This window comes from Mesitornis unicolor, unplaced genomic scaffold (genome assembly GCF_000695765.1).
Source record: "Mesitornis unicolor isolate BGI_N332 unplaced genomic scaffold, ASM69576v1 scaffold10329, whole genome shotgun sequence".
Classification (NCBI taxonomy): domain Eukaryota; kingdom Metazoa; phylum Chordata; class Aves; order Mesitornithiformes; family Mesitornithidae; genus Mesitornis; species Mesitornis unicolor.
The window spans coordinates 22,191-39,758 of NW_010209239.1; the positions used below are offsets into that span (position 1 = coordinate 22,191).

The window sequence follows — 17,568 nt, forward strand, 5'->3', positions numbered from 1 at the left end:
TTTAGCAGTGTTGGCTGCCAGAGCAGGAACCTGGGTGCTGGGCTTTAGGGTGAAGGGAACACCTGGGTGCTGGGTTTTGGGGCAGCAGGAGCACCCAAGTGCTGGGTTTTGGGGCGACGGGAGCAGCCGGGTGCAGAAGAGGGCTGTCAGGTTCCCCCTGGACAATGGCTGATGCGTGTTTCCTCCAGTCCTCTGCAGTGTGAGCTTTCACGAACCTGAGGGCTACATCGACTCCACGGACTACCCCCCCCTGCCCCTGCACAGCCACCTGGAGTGCACCTACAACGTCACCGTCTACACCGGCTACGGCGTCGAGCTCCAGGTGAGAGCCGCATCGGGGCGAGAGGGATCACCCTGCACAGCAAAGGATGCAAAGCACCCACGGCCCTGGGCACGGCTGCACTTGCTAAAAAAAACCACCCTTCCTAGGGAAAAAACTCGATTTTTTTTTTTAGGGCATGTAATAAATGAACTGTACGAGGGAACTGGTACATCCTGAACGTCAGTGATGATCAAAGCATGGAAATGCCATGCAATTAATTTAACAGCGAGGAGCTTGCAGGCAATTTGCACAAAAAGGCACTCGGCCCTGGTGGGAAGGGGCCAAGCAGCAGCGCTGTCTCCAGCGCAGCCACCAGCCCTCTACCCCCACTGGCCAGCCTGCAGGCAGCCCCAGGGGTGCAAGGTCCCAAAATGCTGGGAGCTGGCATGGATGGGAGCAGGGAACTGTGTGCCAGGGCTGCCGCCATGCAAACCCACCAGCGCAGGGGTTTTAGTACAGGAGGGGTTTCAGCCCAAATGTGCTGGAGCAGCTCTCCCCGAAACACCACATCCCACAGCCCGGCCAGGTTGGTTGACATGTCTCCACGCACCAGCATGCAATCTTTCCTTATTCTTGTGTTTTCCCCATGTCACTGTTTGCATCCAATTAAAATCCATTAACTTTTGATCTGTGTAATTAAGGATGTGCATTAAAAATAGGAGTAGCTCCAGTGAGCTTGTCCCTGTCGTCCCTCTGATGGGCGCGGAGGGCTGACCCCCATGGCACGACTTGGAGCGAACCCTGGGAAAGCGCATCTCTCCCGCTCTCCCATGGCCCCCGCTGCCTCCCCAAATCCACAGGGTGCTGAAGACAGGCTGTAAATTAGCCCCCGTCCATAATCCATCAGGTGACACCGCTCCTGACCTCGCTCCATTGTAAGCTGCGATTTTAATGGAGCAGAAAATTAGCCTCTCCACCCCCCCGAGCTTTGCATTTCACTTTGCTGATGCTTCTGAGCATTTCAGGCAAATTAAATCACGCCGGCGGGTCCTCGCTGGCTGAGCGTGCGCCGTGCAGCCTCCGGGGTGCCCGGGGTGCCCTGCTCTGGATGGACACGGGTGGGAGCTGCAGGGGGATGGGCCCTGGGGCTGCCAGGGTAGGCAGTGGATGTGGGTAGTCAGAAGGATCAGTAGTCGCAGGATTTGGGTTATCCCCAGCCCTTGCCTCCCCTCCCAGGTGCCATGGCAATGCACAGGGAAAGTCCCAAGGACTATCCCAGCACTGTGCCTCAGTTTCCCGACCTGTAAACCAAGTCAGATGCCGTCATTCTATGCCTGTCCCCAGCTTGAACTTTGGGGAGTTGCCCATGCCTGACCCAAATAGGACACGTGTCACCCTCCTCACTGCTTCTGCCTCTTTTTGCTGGTGCTGACGAACTCTCTTCCATCCCTGTTTAATTATTTCACATGTACAAGCGCTGCCAGCTTCAGCGGCTCCCAGGCTAATTACATCAGTCAGGTAATGCAGTGCACTTTCCTCAGCTGAGGTGGATAATTGGTTCAGATTTAAGTGATTTGGGTTTAATTCACAGCTCCTGTAATGGGGGTAGGTGGGGGAGACTGTGCTTGGTGAGGCTGAGCTCTCCTACCAGGGAGATGCAAGAATGACTCATGGAGGGCTTCTTTTTCCATACGGGTTTGCTGGTGCTGAACTGGGAGCTCTGGAGGTCTGACCTGCCTGGGGAAGCTGGTTTTGGGGAGACTGGGCTGGGGAGCAGAGCTGGGCAGGAGCTGCATTGCTCTGTGGTGGATGGGGACCTCGTGTTCTCCCCTGTCATGAGTGGTGCGTGGTCTCAGCGGGTCCTGCTGGAGACTGGACATGAAGAAGGCTGTCCTGAAAATCTGTCAGCCACGGTGTCGGGAAGGGCTGTCAGCAAACCTGCTTGGTGCTGGGGGCTGCCCAGGGCTGTAGGAGAGCTTGGGGTCTCTGCTGGCACCCCCCACACCCCTTGCAGCATCCCAGAGAGAGCCATGTCTCACTCTGTCTGTCCCTGCGCCAACCAGGTTGTGCCACCACAGTCCTGGGAGCTGCAGAGCAGCCAGCTCTCCAAGTGTTTAGATAAATTATATTTATTTTTAAAATTCTTGAATCTTCTTGGCAGGAAATAGAATTTCCCTAAAGAAATTTTTCTAGTGGGTGAGTGAGGCTGGCAGTCGGCACCAAGGATCCCTCCTGTCTTCCCGACAGACTCTTTAGGAGCTGACATCGGTGCAGCCTTTGATTAAAGTCAGAACTTGTCCTCCCAGCCCTGGCAGGAGCTGGCACAGATGGTCCCCGTTCGCGGGGGCTGATGGTCCCTGGCGCCAGGCCACCGCATCCGCCTGTGCCCGCCGGTGGCTCCAGAGCAGACAGAATCCTCCGGGGATGCTGCCTACCTGGCGCTGGAGGAGAGCAGCGGGTGCTTCGAGCTGGGAGGCAATTGTCTGCTCGGGGGCACTCCTGGACATGTCTCATTCCCCAGAGTGATTCGGTGCTAGACAGCGTGCTTGATGCTAGGCATCACCGGAGGAAGCAGGTTTGTCTGCGAGTGATTTTTCAGAACAAAATATGCTAGAAATGCCCTGGAAATGTCTTTGCAGGGATTCAGACCCAGCTCAGGAAGCGGAACTCTACCCCAGTGGGAGCTGGGGCCTCGTTGTACGTGGCCCACTTAGCATCCCTGGATCCCGTGCTCCAAATAATTCATCCCCAATAACACTGAATTCATCCCATTTATTAATAATTAGATCTGAGCCATCCCACCAGGCGTGATGTGTGCACATTTTCAGGACGAAACCTGGGGAAGAAGAAATGACCTGGGGCAGGTTGGGGTGCAGGACAGGCACTCACCCCGTGTATCCACCGTGCTGTGAAGCACCCCTGAGGACCAAGGGCTGCTTTTCCCTGCAGTGAGGATCAGAGACTGCAGTGACCCAGTGTCCTGCTGCAAAATAAGGCAAAATCAGCTCCTCCTGGAGTTACTCAGTGGGGTCGGGGTCATTTCTCCCAAGGAAATAATGTTTCTTCCAGCAGAAGATGGGAGGATGCTGAGTGCTGTGGGTGGCTCTGTGCACAGTGCAGCATCCCTCAGAGCCGGGCATGTCCCCTTCTCATACGCTGGGTGGGGGAGATGGGCATGGCTGTGACAACAGCAACAAACCCTTCCAGTCACAACATCTTCGGGAGCGCTTGCAATTACGGGCTGAGGCTGTGGTGTGCACTAAATATAGAGCCCTGGTCCTCCCGCACTTAAGGAAACAAATGATCTGATGAGCATCTTTCTGCTGAAATATGAGCCTATTTATTAAGCTAAATGGACGTGAAATGCAAATGTGAGGTTACTTTTCAGCTATTTCCAAATAATAATTAAAGCCTTTTGGGACTGCTCATTAGATGTGTTTGCCATGTGAGTCCCCATCCGCTCCCTGGTGCGGGTGAGGGATCCTGGGGAGATCCTAGTGCACAGGGTGGGTGGTGAGCACCAAAATACCCTGGTTTGGGTGCAGAGCTGTGCTGTGCAGCCCTGTCTCACCCTCTCCGCTTCCACCCGCCTGCCCACATCCCCAGTTCCATCAAGGATGTAGATGTGGGTCAACTGGTGCTGCACAGGAGCATCCAGCTCTGAAATGCAACTCCAGTGAGCGACTCTGGCTGCCTGTGCCGCCCATCCTGGGGAGGGAGAAGAGATCCTGGGGGTCCCCTGAGCTTGTGCAGGGCATAGGCTGCCCCATCACTGCTGAACAAGCAGCTTCCATCTGCGGTGAGCCCCAAAAGCTTGCAGCAGTGCAGGGGGAAGGCTGTGCCGGGAAGATGCTCTGCGGCTGTGGGATGCTCTGTGGTTGTGGGTGCAGGGCTGAGATGCAAACGGGACGCCCCCCACCTTCACACCCACAGCTCATGGGTCTTTGCTCCCACTTAGGTGAAGAGCGTGAACCTGTCTGACGGCGAGGTGCTCTCCATCCGCGGCGTGGACGGTGATGCCCTGGTCGTCCTGGCCAACCAGACCCTGCTGGTGGAGGGCCAGGTGATCCGCAGCCCCACCAACACCATCTCCGTCTACTTTCGCACCTTCCAGGATGAGGTGGTGGGGACCTTCCAGCTCCACTACCAGGGTGGGTGCCCCCTAATGTGTGAGGAGGGGGTGTTGAGGGTGGAAGGATGCTGGGCTCTGTTTCACCGCATCCCCCTGCTCAGAGCATCAGCTGGGGTGGGGGTGAGCACCCACCTTGCCCCGTTTCTGTCCCCATGCAGCAGTTCTTCCTGCACAGGCTGCAAGTCTATTTTTCTCCTTTGAAGGGTTATAAAAAATAGATGAGTTCAAGCAAATTCTTTTTAAAATAGAAACTGGGTCTGGGCGAAAGCAGTAACAGGTGGGGGAGCAGCAGCGTGGTGCTTTGCCGGTGCTCTGGGACCAGCGAGGTCTGTCCATGGCACTGTGGGCACATGCAGCGTGTTCCCAGTGCTCCTCATCCCGGAAAGCGGGGTGGCGGGGAGCAGACAAGCTCTGACATGTGTGTGCTTTTTGCAGTGTTTATGCTGAGCTGCAACTTCCCACGGAGACCCGACTTCGGGGACGTCACGGTGATGGATTTGCACTCGGGTGGCATCGCTCATTTTCACTGTCACTTGGGCTACGAGCTGCAGGGCCCGCGGGTGCTGACGTGCATCAACGCCTCGAAGCCTCACTGGAGCAGCCCCGAGCCCATCTGCTCAGGTACGTGCCTCAGTGGCCTCCGTGCTGAGAAAAACTGGGATTCCCCACAGAAAAAAATATATTGGGGTTGCTTTCTTTGCACTGTGAGGTGAATGTGGTGCTGGGAGGGAGCGAAAGTGATGCTTTGTGATCGCTGAAATCACAAAAAAATCACCGAAACTAAGCTGCTGTGGTTTTCACATCAGTGGCAGAAGAATCTGCCTCCTAATTAAGTAAGGGAAAAGAAATTAGAGATTTTATGTGTACGTGCAAGCACATACGTGTATGCATAAAGCAAAGCCAAAGCCAGGCGAGAGGGTCACGCGTTAAGGAGCGCTTTGAGCAGCTGGGCAGCAGCAGCGGTGGGTTCATCCCCTCGGCCCCGGGTGCAAATGCCTTGCGGTGCCCTTGCCTTGCGGTCCCCTGCGGTCTCAGCCGGGCTGTTCTCTGCCCGCAGCGCCCTGCGGTGGGACCGTCCACAACGCCACCATCGGCCGCGTCCTCTCGCCCAGCTACACCGGGAACCAGACCGGCAGCATGTACTGCGTGTGGGCCATCGGCGCCCCCCCGGGCCAGAAGCTGCACCTCCACTTCGAGAAGCTCCTGCTGACCGAGAAGGACAGGTGAGGTCGCGGGAGCTCCTTTCGCTGCGCCCCGGGGCTCCGGGGAGCTTTGGGTGCTGAATATACCAAAGCTTGGGAGGTGCTGTCTGGTCTCAGTGCTGCTTATTGCTGCGGTGCAAATCCCACGCTCTCAGCATCCGTAACACAAAACGGTGCCGATGCTGGTGTTTAAACGGCATTAACATTCAGTCTGGTAGCGGGCAGTAAAGCAGGTTTATGGCCTGTAGTAAAATCGGAGGATAAAGCCTCTGTTTATGACACACTAAAAGAGACTTATCTGGTTGGGGAATTTTTGTTCGCAGTTTCTTTAAAATGCCGTATTCCAGGAGTGCTGGAGGAGGAGTGGGGGCCGGGTGATGCTCTCTGGGGGGCTCAGGGGCACTTCTCTACATAACATGCCGTGTCCTCCGGTGCAGGATGGTGGTGTACAGTGGGAACACAAACCAGTCTGCCATCCTCTACGACTCGCTGCGCGCCGACAGCGTCCCCTTCGAGGGGGTGATCAGTGACGGCTCCTCCATCAGGATCGACTTCCTCGCTGAGGAGCCTGCAGCCACCACCGCTTTCAACATCCGCTTTGAAGGTGATGCTTTCCCATTTTGGTACCCCTGAGGGCAGCAGGTTGGCCTCAGCCAATGCTCCCAGGCCCTGGGAAATTTGGGGAATTAAGAGGGAAGGGTGTTGGCTGTCTCTAGCCCGCTGTGCCACTGTCCCCGTGTCACTGTAGGTACATAGGGCAACTCAAGCCTCACCTGGGGCTGGAGGAGCTTTGAGGGATTCATTTGCCTGGCCAGAAATAGGAAAAGAAATGGTGAAATCTAATTGATTACAACAGAAAGGTTCATGGACTCATCTTCTCTGCCTGCCATGGGACAGGCAGTGGGTGCTTGTGTCCAGGATGGGGCCCCTCCATACCCAGGCTGCAAAGGCCACTGGTGCCTGTGGTGACCATCACCACCAAAGGCCCAGTTTGTCCCCTTAGCGTGGCACCGATCCCATGCCAGCCACAGGGACAGGGGCTGTCCTGGCTCCGGCCCTCATCCCAGTGCTTGCCCACTTGGCCCCACCAGTGGCTCCTTCAGCGACACTGAGCAAGCCCTGGGTGGCTCACACGGAGTTGCTCCATTTGCCATTGAAGTGATCCTGCTGCCTGCATTGGGATCAGCCCTGCGGGAGCCCGCGCCTCTGAGCGAGCTCAGTAACTTGCAGTAATCCCAGAGGGGATTGCTCAGCAAACGCAGCAGCGGCAACGCAGTGCGTGTGTTACTGATGCTGGTGCATAATGAAAGTGGGGTTTGGTTAAGCCTGCGTGGCTCAGGACAGATAAACTGTTGTTAATCCTAATTGGCTGTAAAATATGCCATGGAAAAGGCTGTCTGTGCACGGCAGGGATGGAGGGATGCTTTTCTATGGGGGAAATCCAGGGCTCATCTGGCAAACACCTAGATCTGAGGGTGTGGGGAGCAGCCCTGTGATCCTGTAGCTAACGAGGGGGTTTCTCTTCCAGCCTTTGAGCGGGGCCACTGCTACGAGCCCTACATCCAGAACGGGAACTTCACCACCTCCGACCCCACCTACAACCTGGGCACCACTGTGGAGTTCACCTGCGATCCCGGGCACTCCCTGGAGCAGGGCCCAGCTGTCATCGAGTGCATCAACATGCGGGACCCATACTGGAATGACACGGAGCCGCTGTGTCGAGGTCAGTCCTGGTGCCATGGGGTGGTGCTGGGCACGAACCCTCCTGGGACCCCAGCTTAACCCTGCCTGCCTCTTACCGCCACAGCCATGTGTGGGGGGGAGCTGACCGCAGTGGCTGGAGTGATCCTGTCCCCCAACTGGCCAGAGCCCTACACAGAGGGGGAGGACTGCATCTGGAGGGTCCACGTCGGCGAGGAGAAGCGGCTCTTCCTGGACATCCAGCTGTGAGTAGCCCAGACCTCTGTGCATGTCTCTGCCCTGCCAGTTCTCAGCCCACTTTGCTGCAGCATCCCTGCTCCAGGGACCCGCGCTGCTTCCCTGTTCTCCCCTTGGGAGCTTTCCTAATCCCCTGTGATTCCCAACTGATGCTCTCTGAGTACAAATCATTGCCTCAGCTCAGGCTTTTTGGGCTTGAAAGGGATTGAGGGGAGGCTGACGGGCAGGGGAAGGCTCTGCCCAGCCTCCCCTCCTTCATTCCTCGTGGGACCAAGGTGTCTTGACGAAATGCATCTGTTCCCTTCCTGACTGCCAGCCTGCTCAGGTGCAGAATTCGATGCTGAGAGCCCTTGACATGGTAATGCCGATGCAAAGGGAATCTCCTTTGATGCTATTTTGGGTGTTCAAGAGGAGGGCGCATTTGAAGTAGGGGCTTAGAGTCATGAAGGTTTTAGAGCTTTCTGTAAAAATTCCAAGCCAGAGCTCCCGGTGCCCCTCTTGGCTTTGTGGGTGCTGGGGCTGAGCAGAACTGGAGGCCAAAGCGATTTGAAGTCATCAGACATAAATGTCACTGAGAAAACCACGTTTGACAGAAAGCAGAGATTTACTACAAATGTCAGCTTGCCATGGGGATTAGCCAGGCGCCTTCCAAGAACATTCCTAATAAAACGTTTGAGGAACAGCTCAGGCGTCTCCAAACACGATGTGCGGAGCAGGGGTCCCAAGTGGCCGAGCACATCCTGGCCCTGAGGGTGCTCAGCACCCTGAGACGCATCCTGACCCTGGGTAGGAGCCCAGGCCTGGCTGGGAAAGCTCCTTCAGTCTCAGACCTGATGAAGACTCCTCCCCCGGGGCTGGGAGCATCCTGCAGCTCCCCGCTGCCCCATGGGGAAGGGGAGGACGTGAGGTCCCTGCCCCAACCCCCTGCTCCCCCAGTCCCTTCCGGCACAAGCAGGGAGAGGTGACATCTGTGCGCGTCCCCGTGGTTGATGCCATCCGCGGGCCGCCACTGCTCTCTGCTGGCCGCCGGCACCAGCGCGGGGACCCGGCCGCTGCCGCCCGCCGGGGCCGCTCCGTACCGCGCTGCTCCCCGACATGGGTAGGGGTGAAGACACGGATGGGGATGAGGACAGAGATGGGGATGTATAATGGGACGGGGACAGGGAAGAAGACAGCGATGGGGACATGTCACCAGACAGGTTAGCTGCACTGCAGTGCCAGGGCAGGCAGTCACCTCGCTGCTCCTTGAACCTGATGCTGTCGCATCCCACCTGGGCTCCCCACCCTAGCTGCTCTGTAACCAAGCTCTTCCTTCCAGCCTGAACCTCACCAACAGCGACATCCTCACTATTTATGACGGGGACGAGCTCACGGCCCACATCCTGGGGCAGTACGTGGGCAGCAGCGGGCCCCAGAAGCTCTACTCCTCCAGCCCCGACCTCACCATCCAGTTCCACTCGGACCCTGCCGGGCTCATCTTTGGGAAGGGACAAGGATTCATCATGAACTACATAGGTAGGGAGAGGGGGGTGCCAGGTACATCCCCTGCTACTGCAGTGCTGGCAGAGACCATGACACAGAGCCGAACCAGGTTGTCCAGGTGCCGAGTTTGGAGGTGGGGAGAACTGATGTGACATCAGCACTGCCCACCCCACCAACCTCCTGCAGAGACCCCCAGCCCCACTGCAGGTCTTGTGATTAGTCAGTTCTGGGGTGTCCCATGCATCTCCCCTCTTCAAGGCTGGCAAGAAGGCAGTGGTGTTTCTGGTCTCTGTCTGGCCCAGTGCAACTGGGAGGGAAATTGCTGGAAATAGGGGTGCAGGATCGCCCCCCACACACACACACTGAAGCTGGTGGCCCTGGGGCACTGCAGCGAGGTGTTCTCCAGGGAGAGGTCAATGCGGCTGGTCCCGAGGTGAACTCCTGGGATGGACATTCTCAACTCACAGCTCTTTGCTCTGGAGAGGCTTAGGCTGCACCTGGAGATGCTCACATCGTCCTTTGGCGCTGCCACGGCTGTCAGATCCGGGCAGCTGATGCCCAGGGAAGGGACAAGGACTGGGAAGGGCGCTCCTCGCCTCCGGCTGCCTGCGGTCTCGCTGCCTGCCTCTCTTCCTGCCTGTCTTCTCCTGGCAGGCTCCTTCTGAGCGTGTTTGCTTTGTGCTGCTGACAGCCCGGCTTACAACAAACCGTGAGCGAGCTGCAATGCAGATCACCTGTGCGGCTCCGGGTCCCTGCTCATGCAGGACAGAGCAGAAACCCCCCGCCAGAACAAACTGGCTGAGCCGTGGTCACAGTGTCTGCATCGCTCCTCACGCGTGCTTGCAGCCGAAGCCAAGCATTCCCAGGTTTTTCTCTTTCCGTCCTGTTTTTCTCTTTTCGTCTTGGCAGACGCTGCACTGTTTTCTTCACCATAGCACTCTGCCTGCTTTTAGGGTCGGGGGGGGCTTCACAGAGCCCCCGTTACCCACTGCTGCCCCTTCCCTCTGCTCAGGGGATGCCACTCACAGACCGTGGCGATGCCGTTTGCACGGAGAGCTCTTGGTTAGGGACAGACACATGGAGAGGGACTGTCGGGGAAGGACAGACACACGGCAAAGGGCTGTGTGTCCATGCGCAGCGGCTCTGAGGAGGGCTATGCCGCAGGGGTCCCGCTAGGGGGGTGACAGCCAGTATCTCCCTCGCCTGCAGAGGTGTCCCGCAACGACTCCTGCTCCGACCTGCCCGAGATCCAGAACGGCTGGAAGACCACGTCGCACACGGAGCTGGTGAGAGGGGCCAAGATCACCTATCAGTGCGACCCGGGCTACGACATCGTGGGCAGTGACACCCTCACCTGCCAGTGGGACCTCAGCTGGAGCAGCGACCCCCCCTTCTGCGAAAAGAGTGAGTGCCCCCAGCGCCGCGTCGCAGTCCCCGGCGCAGCCGCATCCCCCGCGCCGTGACGGCTGCCGGTGCCCCTCTCTCCCCCAGTTATGTACTGCACGGACCCGGGGGAAGTGGAGCACTCGACCCGCCTCATCTCTGACCCGGTGCTGCTGGTGGGGACCACCATCCAGTACACCTGCAACCCCGGCTTCGTGCTGGAGGGCAGCTCGCTGCTGACCTGCTACAGCCGTGAGACCGGGACGCCCATCTGGACCTCACGACTCCCGCACTGCGTCTGTAAGTTCGGGCAGTTCCTCCCGCTGCCCCGCTCGGGGGGTCCTGGGAAGTCCTTTACTGCATCCGAAGCCTTCCCCAGACATGCAGGGTGGTGCAGAGCTTTGGGTTACCCAAGAGCAGGATGGGGCAAGATCTTGGGTGCTTTCCTGCTGCCTTTTCTCCCTTGGCAGCCCAAGCCCTTGGGCTCACCCCGGGATGTGTTCCCTTTCAGCCGAGGAGTCGCTGGCCTGCGATAACCCAGGGCTGCCAGAAAACGGCTACCAAATCCTTTATAAGCGCCTCTACTTGCCAGGAGAGTCCCTGACCTTCATGTGCTACGAGGGCTTTGAGCTCATGGGGGAAGTCACCATCAAATGTATCCTGGGCCAGCCATCCCACTGGAGCGGTCCCCTGCCCATCTGCAAAGGTAATGGTGGGGGGGTGGCTGGGGGGGGCACTGGGACAGCCAACGCCTCTGTCCCCAGCCTGGGACAACATGGGGACCTTCATCTGGTGGCAGACCCCAGCGGTTCTCTAGCCAGGAGCTAAACAGCCTGCTCAGTCCCATGCATGGGCTTACAGAGACTGAGAGCTTATTCAAAAACTAAAGTTTGTAGCATGGCTTGGGCCCAAACAGGGCAGGGAGACCCCAGACTGGGCTCCCCAGCAGCCGCCAGCACCCAGTCAGCCCCAGTTACATACCAGTAACTCTGCATTTCTCTTCCAGTGAATCAGGACAGCTTTGAACACGCGCTGGAAGGTGAGTAGCGATGCATTTGCCCTTGGCCAGAGCCTATGCGGGGCCCGGAAAGAGAGAGTGGAGAGGCAGAGGTGGGTCACAAGGTGCTTGCAAACACCACCATAATAGACCTCATCCTTTTAGTAGCAGAAGCTGCTGCAGAGACGTCACTGGAGGGGGGAAATATGGCCTTAGCCATATTCATCCCGGTGCTGATCATCTCCTTGCTGCTGGGAGGAGCGTACATCTATCTCACGAGGTGGGGCATTCAGCCGGGCCGGGGGGCTCAGCATCATCATGGGGCTCAGCATCGTTGTGCCACACATCCCCATGCATGGTCCTGGGGTGCTGGGCACTGAGGTCCCACTCTGGAGTCCCTGGGATGGGGGGACATGAGGGGATGGGGCTGGCCGTGCTTTGCTCCAGGGTGATGCCGTGCAGCTCGGTGACCCTCGCGTGTCCCCCGCAGGTGTCGGTACTACTCCAGCCTCCGCCTGCCCCTCATGTACTCCCACCCCTACAGCCAGATCACGGTAGAAACGGAGTTCGACAACCCGATTTATGAGACAGGGGTGAGTCCTGCTGCGCCCCTTCCTCCTGGGACCCTCCCGGAGGGGAGGCACATGTTTTGCCGGAAGCGAAACGGCACCCAGGGCCTCTCTGGCTGCTGGGAATGGGGAGATAATACTGAAATGGAGCTGCTGCCCTCAACTGGCTTTTCCTCCCATTCAGGAAACCAGGGAATACGAGGTGTCAATATAAGGACAGCGGTAAGAGAGTCTCCGGCTGCCAACTTAATGTGCTCTCATAGACCTTCCTCAGTAACTAATCCAGAGACCACGTGGAGTTTGGTTGGACCCCTGGACCTGCTGTTGTCTTTCCTTTTTGCCTCTTTATTGAAGATTTTACTGTTTTCTTCACTGTATTTATTCTATTTAAACTGCGATAGGTGTGCTGCGGAGCCCCGGGCGCAGGCAGCAGCGGGAGCCGGGGCAGAGCCGGGTCCTGGCAAGGCCAAGGTGGCACAGGGGGCACCCGCTGTCCCCCCACCCCAGCACCCCCCACACACGTGCAGGGCGATTTCTGCCATTCTGATGTTGTTAAAAATTAAAAACGTCTCCATTGCAAGCGCCTGCGGTTGATTGCTGGGAGCCGAGGTAGGCGCAGGCTTTGCTGTGGGGTCCCCATCCCGCAGCTCCCAGCTCCCCCCTGTGGGACCTGCAATGGGGGGCTTGTATGCCACCGACGCAGGGACCGTCCTTGCTGCATGGCTCAGGAAATTTCTGCCATTCTGATGTTGTTAAAAATTAAAAACGTCTCCATTGCAAGCGCCTGCGGTTGATTGCTGGGAGCCGAGGTAGGCGCAGGCTTTGCTGTGGGGTCCCCATCCCGCAGCTCCCAGCTCCCCCCTGTGGGACCTGCAATGGGGGGCTTGTATGCCACCGACGCAGGGACCGTCCTTGCTGCATGGCTCAGGAAAGGGGGCGGCTGGTGCAGAACCCTGCTTGCCGTGCTGGGGAGCAGGGGATGGCCTGGACGAGGCACACACCGCTTGCTTTCCCTGCTTTGCTTTGGCTGCTGGAGAGGTGGCGAGTCAGGACTCACAGCTCTGTGGAGAAGCATTAACCAGTGCCCCCCAGCAGCCTCCCAGCAGCCCCTTGCAGCGAAGGGGAGCTCCGCAGCGCTGCCTCTTTGCTCACACCAGTTGTTCCAGTTGTTCCTCTCGAATAACACCCACCATGACCCTCGCCAGCAAAACCCCGGTCCCACTAACAGCCGGTGGTCACCCCTTGTCCCCCAGTAGCATCTCAGGGTTAGCAGAATGGGCCAAGCTCCCCGCTACAGCTGTGCAGCTTCCCTGTGGTGATTAAGGCAGCACAGCCCACCCAGACCCCCATGGATCTCCCACCCGGACGCCTGTGGGTCTCCCACCCGCAGCCCTGGGGTTGGCACCTTGTGCTTGCAGCGGGGCAGGCGATAGAGAGGGGCAGGGGACAGAGGTGGAGGTTTATTGAGGAAGGAAAGGTGGGCAGGCAGCAGGGCCAGGCTCCGGCACAGGTCAATCCGTGGGGAGCAGAACAGGCAGAAATCAGCCCCAAAAAAGCTGAACCCCAGTTCACACCTCAGCATCCCCTGAGCTCCTCTTCTGCCTTCATCCCTGCCAGAGCCAGGCCCCGGCTGTCCCTTGTCCGCGGGGACATGGACCCCAAAGGGCCATCTCCTCCCCAGCCTCCCATACCCTGGGGAGGGCAGTGAAGCCATCAAGGTGTCCTTGGCTGCTGGTGTCTTTCTTTAGTCCTTGTAGAACTGCAATTGTAACCATGGGAGGCTGGTTTAGTTTTGGGATGGTTTGTGCATCTCTGCAGTGTACAGCTGAGACTTAGGGTTTTTTTTTTCCTTTAAAAACAATGAATGTGTGTTTGTAATTTGTAAAGGTTAAAAAAAAAAAGAAAAAAATAGAAAAAAAATGTGCCAAAAATGTACTAAGCATTTCATTTCCCTTCATACATGTCTGTTTTTATAAGAACAATGTGAAAATTGCTGGGATTAAATATTTTTGAACATGATAAAGTACTTCCGTGGGAAGCTCTAGCATTCAGTATAACCTCAGTACCAATTGTTCTGTATTTTTAAGTGTCTGAAATACGTTTGCAGAGACTCGGACCACAGGCAGGTCTGTGGTCTGGCTGCTGCATGGGCATGGGGGCTGCAGCGGGTGAGTACCGGGCACATCGCACACCTCCCTGTGGGACGGTGGTTTCCAGTGGTCACCTCATAGTGTCCCCCTGTTCCCATGGGATGGAGCTGGCCAAACCCTGGGGACAACTCTCCAATGTGGGACGCCCCATGGGAGCCAGCGCCAGCTGCCCCTGCACCCGCTGTCCCCCTTCCCCAAGCATTGATGCCTCATCGGGGATGTGTGTGGTGGGTCTGAGTCCTGCCTGAGGTGGGAAAAACCTTGGGGCTGGGTGGGCAAAATCCCTCCCACTGTGTCCAGGAGCCTCTCTGGGCTTTGCTGCTCCAGCAGGGGCTCACTGTGCACCCCAGACAGCTCCCAGCAGCCATCCAAGCCCTACCATGTCCCAGTGATGGGGAGGAACGGAGCGCACAGTTCCGCCAGCACCCTGGGAAATGCCCACTCCTGGGGCATCCATAGCCCTGCCACTCCCAGTGCTCCCTGTGCATCCCTGCACCTCCCCATACGAAATGATAAAATAACCCTGCGCTCTGCAAATGGGCTTTTAGAAAAGGTTACGATGCGACACCAGGTAATGGCTTCGTTTAGCAGCTGCCAGGCTAATGCGCAGGGGGGCGAAGGAGCCAAGGCTCTGCTGCGGAGCATTCCCGAGGGAGGAAGCTCGGTTTATTTTTGGACAAAGATTGCAAGAGAATTCAAATGAAGGGAAGAAAAGAGGGGGAAAAAAAATAAAAAATAAAAAAAAATCTTGATGCTGCCATTCGTTCCTCCCCGGTGACGTAAAACAGGAGCCAATCTCTGGCCTCGCGCTTTGTGCTGCGGATTCAGCTTTGTCTGCGAGCAGCCATTGCCCGCCGGAGAGGGAGGATGCAACGCAGGGGTCCCCTGGGAGTCATGGAGCCAAGGGACCCCTGCCCTCACCCACCCGATCTTGGGGAACCCCTCATCTCCCTCCTAGCCACATCGCAGGGTCGGGGGCAAAGCATCCCTGCCCAGCCCGGGGATGCTCTGCTCTCCCTTGGTGCGTGGGCTCACACATCCCAGCAGAGTTTTGTTTGCTGGCTGTGTCCCTGCACTGTCCCCATCATGGGGTTATTTCTCCATAGGAGCCAAAAACATTTTGGGGGAGCTGTGCCCATGGGGCAGCAGCCAGCTCCCTGGCTCTGCTGAGGAATTGAGCAGTCATGGGGTGCCCACGGTCACTGGTGTCAGCGGTGGCAGAGTTGGAAAACAGCAGCAGAGAGGAAAGGATCAAAGGAAGGGGGTGCAGGGCTGGGGTGGCAACGGAGCAGTGCCCAGAGGCAGCAATGCTGGGTGAGGGACGCAGGGCTGAGCCACGCAGCCCTGCTCAGATCATCCTGCACCTTGCCTGGGTGCAGGCTGCTCTGAGGGTGCTCATAGGACAGGAACCAGGGCCTTGAGGGTCTCCTCAGCTCAGGGAGCACAGGGAGGACCTCTCCAGGAGCACCATCCCAGCTCCAGCCAAAACGCTCCAGGAAGCAGTGCCTTGGCAGAACATGAGCATGGTTTTGGCTGCAGCCGTGTCCTGGCAGCGGCTCCAGGAAGGCCATGGGGCAGCAGCTGCCCCAGGAGCGCATCCCAGGGATCAGGAACCGCTGGAGCCGGGAGGCTGTGGTGCAGACAAGGCCCCTGCCAGGGCATCGCTGGCAGAACCGTGCCAAGGGCATCTTGGGGCTGCTCCAGCCCTTCTGCCCTGGGACAGCGCCTGTGTCTGCTCCTGCTGTTGCCTGTCCCTGCCAGACCCTCGCTGGCCCTGCCTGGAGCCCAGGGACCCTTTCTGGAGCCCAGGTACTGGCAGTGCCACAGTTCTGTCCCAGCAAGGTGGGGGCTGCAGCAGCAGGGCTGTGAGGAGTGCTCGGACTCACAGGGGTGACATCTCCCACCCAAGCTCACAGCTGGGTGAGGTGACAGCAAGAAGAGACCTGGAGCACAAACCCAAGGAGGCCGGCAGTGGAGTTAACCCTCACTGCACCCCTGCCAGCACCCCCAGGACAGCACAGGGCAGTGACCTCAGGTCCCCCACCCTCAGTGTGGGGCAGGCACAGGTGCTGCAGGAAACCTCAGCGCTGCATGCTGTGGGCTCAGCATCACTGGGAAAATGCCCACCAGGATGAGACCCCCATCCCTCAGACCTCCAGTTCTCCCCAGCGTGGTGGGGAGAAGCTGCACAGCAGGATGGTCACTGATGAGGTGTTGAGGAGGGGGCTGCTGCTCTGGGGGGTGAAGAGAGCCAGTGGCATCCCAAAGGCAGAGGAAAGGGAGGGAAGCTCATCCCGCAGAGAGAAGATGAACAGCAGAGCAGGACCTGGAGGGGCCGGACAGGGGGCAGAGAGCAGAAGGCAAAGGGAGAGGAGAAAGGATGGGAGATCCCAGGGCCCAGTAGACAGGGATGCGCTGCCTGCCAAGAGCCAGCAAGAGATGGATGCTGAGGCTGAGAGGGGTCTGGGGAAGAGCAGGAAGGAATAAACTCACCCTGCTCCCATGCTGACACATGCAGCGCTGCCAGGACTCTGCAGGAACAAACTGCAGCAGAGGGGCTGGGGTGGGGAATGTGCTCGTGGGGATACAGGGTAACAACAGCAGTCAAAAATATGCCAGGACAGATAACAAGGTGCAGCTTGGGGCTGCAGTGCCTGGGGATGAGGTTGCTCCGGAGCAAGCACATGCAGAACAGCCCCTGCTTCACTTCCCAAACCCAGCCCATGCTGTGTCAGGGTGTGGACACACAGGCACCGGATGGCAAAACCTGCGAAACAAGGCAGGGCTTCCCCCACGCTGGCAGTGGTGACACGCGTCCCACGCAGCTCCACATGGCACTGCCACAGGGCAGGGCAGTGCTGCCAGGCTTCTGCCTGCCCCCAGCCTCTGCCTGCACCCAGCCTCTGCCCGCAGTCAGCTCAGTCCCGACTCTGGGACCAGGGGGACTGGTGGAGGGAGGGAGGGCTGCACCACTGGGGCTTCTGGGACCCCCCCAGATTTGACAGTATTCGCTAAGGTGAGAAATGGGTTGGGGAGGAAAAATGCAAGCGGGCAGGAAGCAGAAGGGTTCACCCTGTTTCTCCAGCGGCACTGAAGAGTTAAGGGACACTCCAAATTGCTAAAATTATTAGTTCCTCTACAGCCACGCTGCAAAGCTGGGCTTCTGCTGGAGAGTGCCAGCAGACAGGGACCCTCCCAACTGGAGGGGCAGGAGCTGGCTGTGAGTGTGGGGGCTCACACACTTCTGCCAACCCCTGAGAACACCCACATCCCTGGGGGATGACTCCCCAGGCGTCTGAATCCATGCTGTGGCATCCTAGGTGCCCCCAATCCCACAGGCCAGCATCTCCTGTCTCCTGACAGCCAGGACCCCTGGGGACAGTCTGTGTCCCCCCAGGCGCTGCAGCACACCTTCACATCCTCATTGAGGCATCCCCTGGCTGCCTGCAGCTT

The 17,568-nt window shown here is 58.2% G+C and overlaps 1 protein-coding gene across 1 annotated transcript in view; it reads left to right on the forward strand.

The window, feature by feature from the left end:
- The window catches only part of LOC104547220 (seizure 6-like protein), a gene marked incomplete at its 5' end in the record, with an annotated part of 13,380 nt that extends 932 nt beyond the window's left edge, over positions 1–12,448 (forward strand). Inside the window, 15 exons of the mRNA XM_010192820.1 lie at positions 189–322; positions 4,221–4,413; positions 4,830–5,015; positions 5,452–5,617; positions 6,034–6,200; positions 7,125–7,319; positions 7,404–7,542; positions 8,853–9,049; positions 10,226–10,420; positions 10,508–10,699; positions 10,911–11,105; positions 11,406–11,438; positions 11,562–11,676; positions 11,887–11,989; positions 12,150–12,448. Coding sequence (XP_010191122.1) covers positions 189–322; positions 4,221–4,413; positions 4,830–5,015; positions 5,452–5,617; positions 6,034–6,200; positions 7,125–7,319; positions 7,404–7,542; positions 8,853–9,049; positions 10,226–10,420; positions 10,508–10,699; positions 10,911–11,105; positions 11,406–11,438; positions 11,562–11,676; positions 11,887–11,989; positions 12,150–12,179 — 2,240 coding nt within the window. The remainder of the gene's footprint in view (positions 1–188; positions 323–4,220; positions 4,414–4,829; positions 5,016–5,451; positions 5,618–6,033; positions 6,201–7,124; positions 7,320–7,403; positions 7,543–8,852; positions 9,050–10,225; positions 10,421–10,507; positions 10,700–10,910; positions 11,106–11,405; positions 11,439–11,561; positions 11,677–11,886; positions 11,990–12,149) is intronic.
- Positions 12,449–17,568: the final 5,120 nt, after the last annotated feature.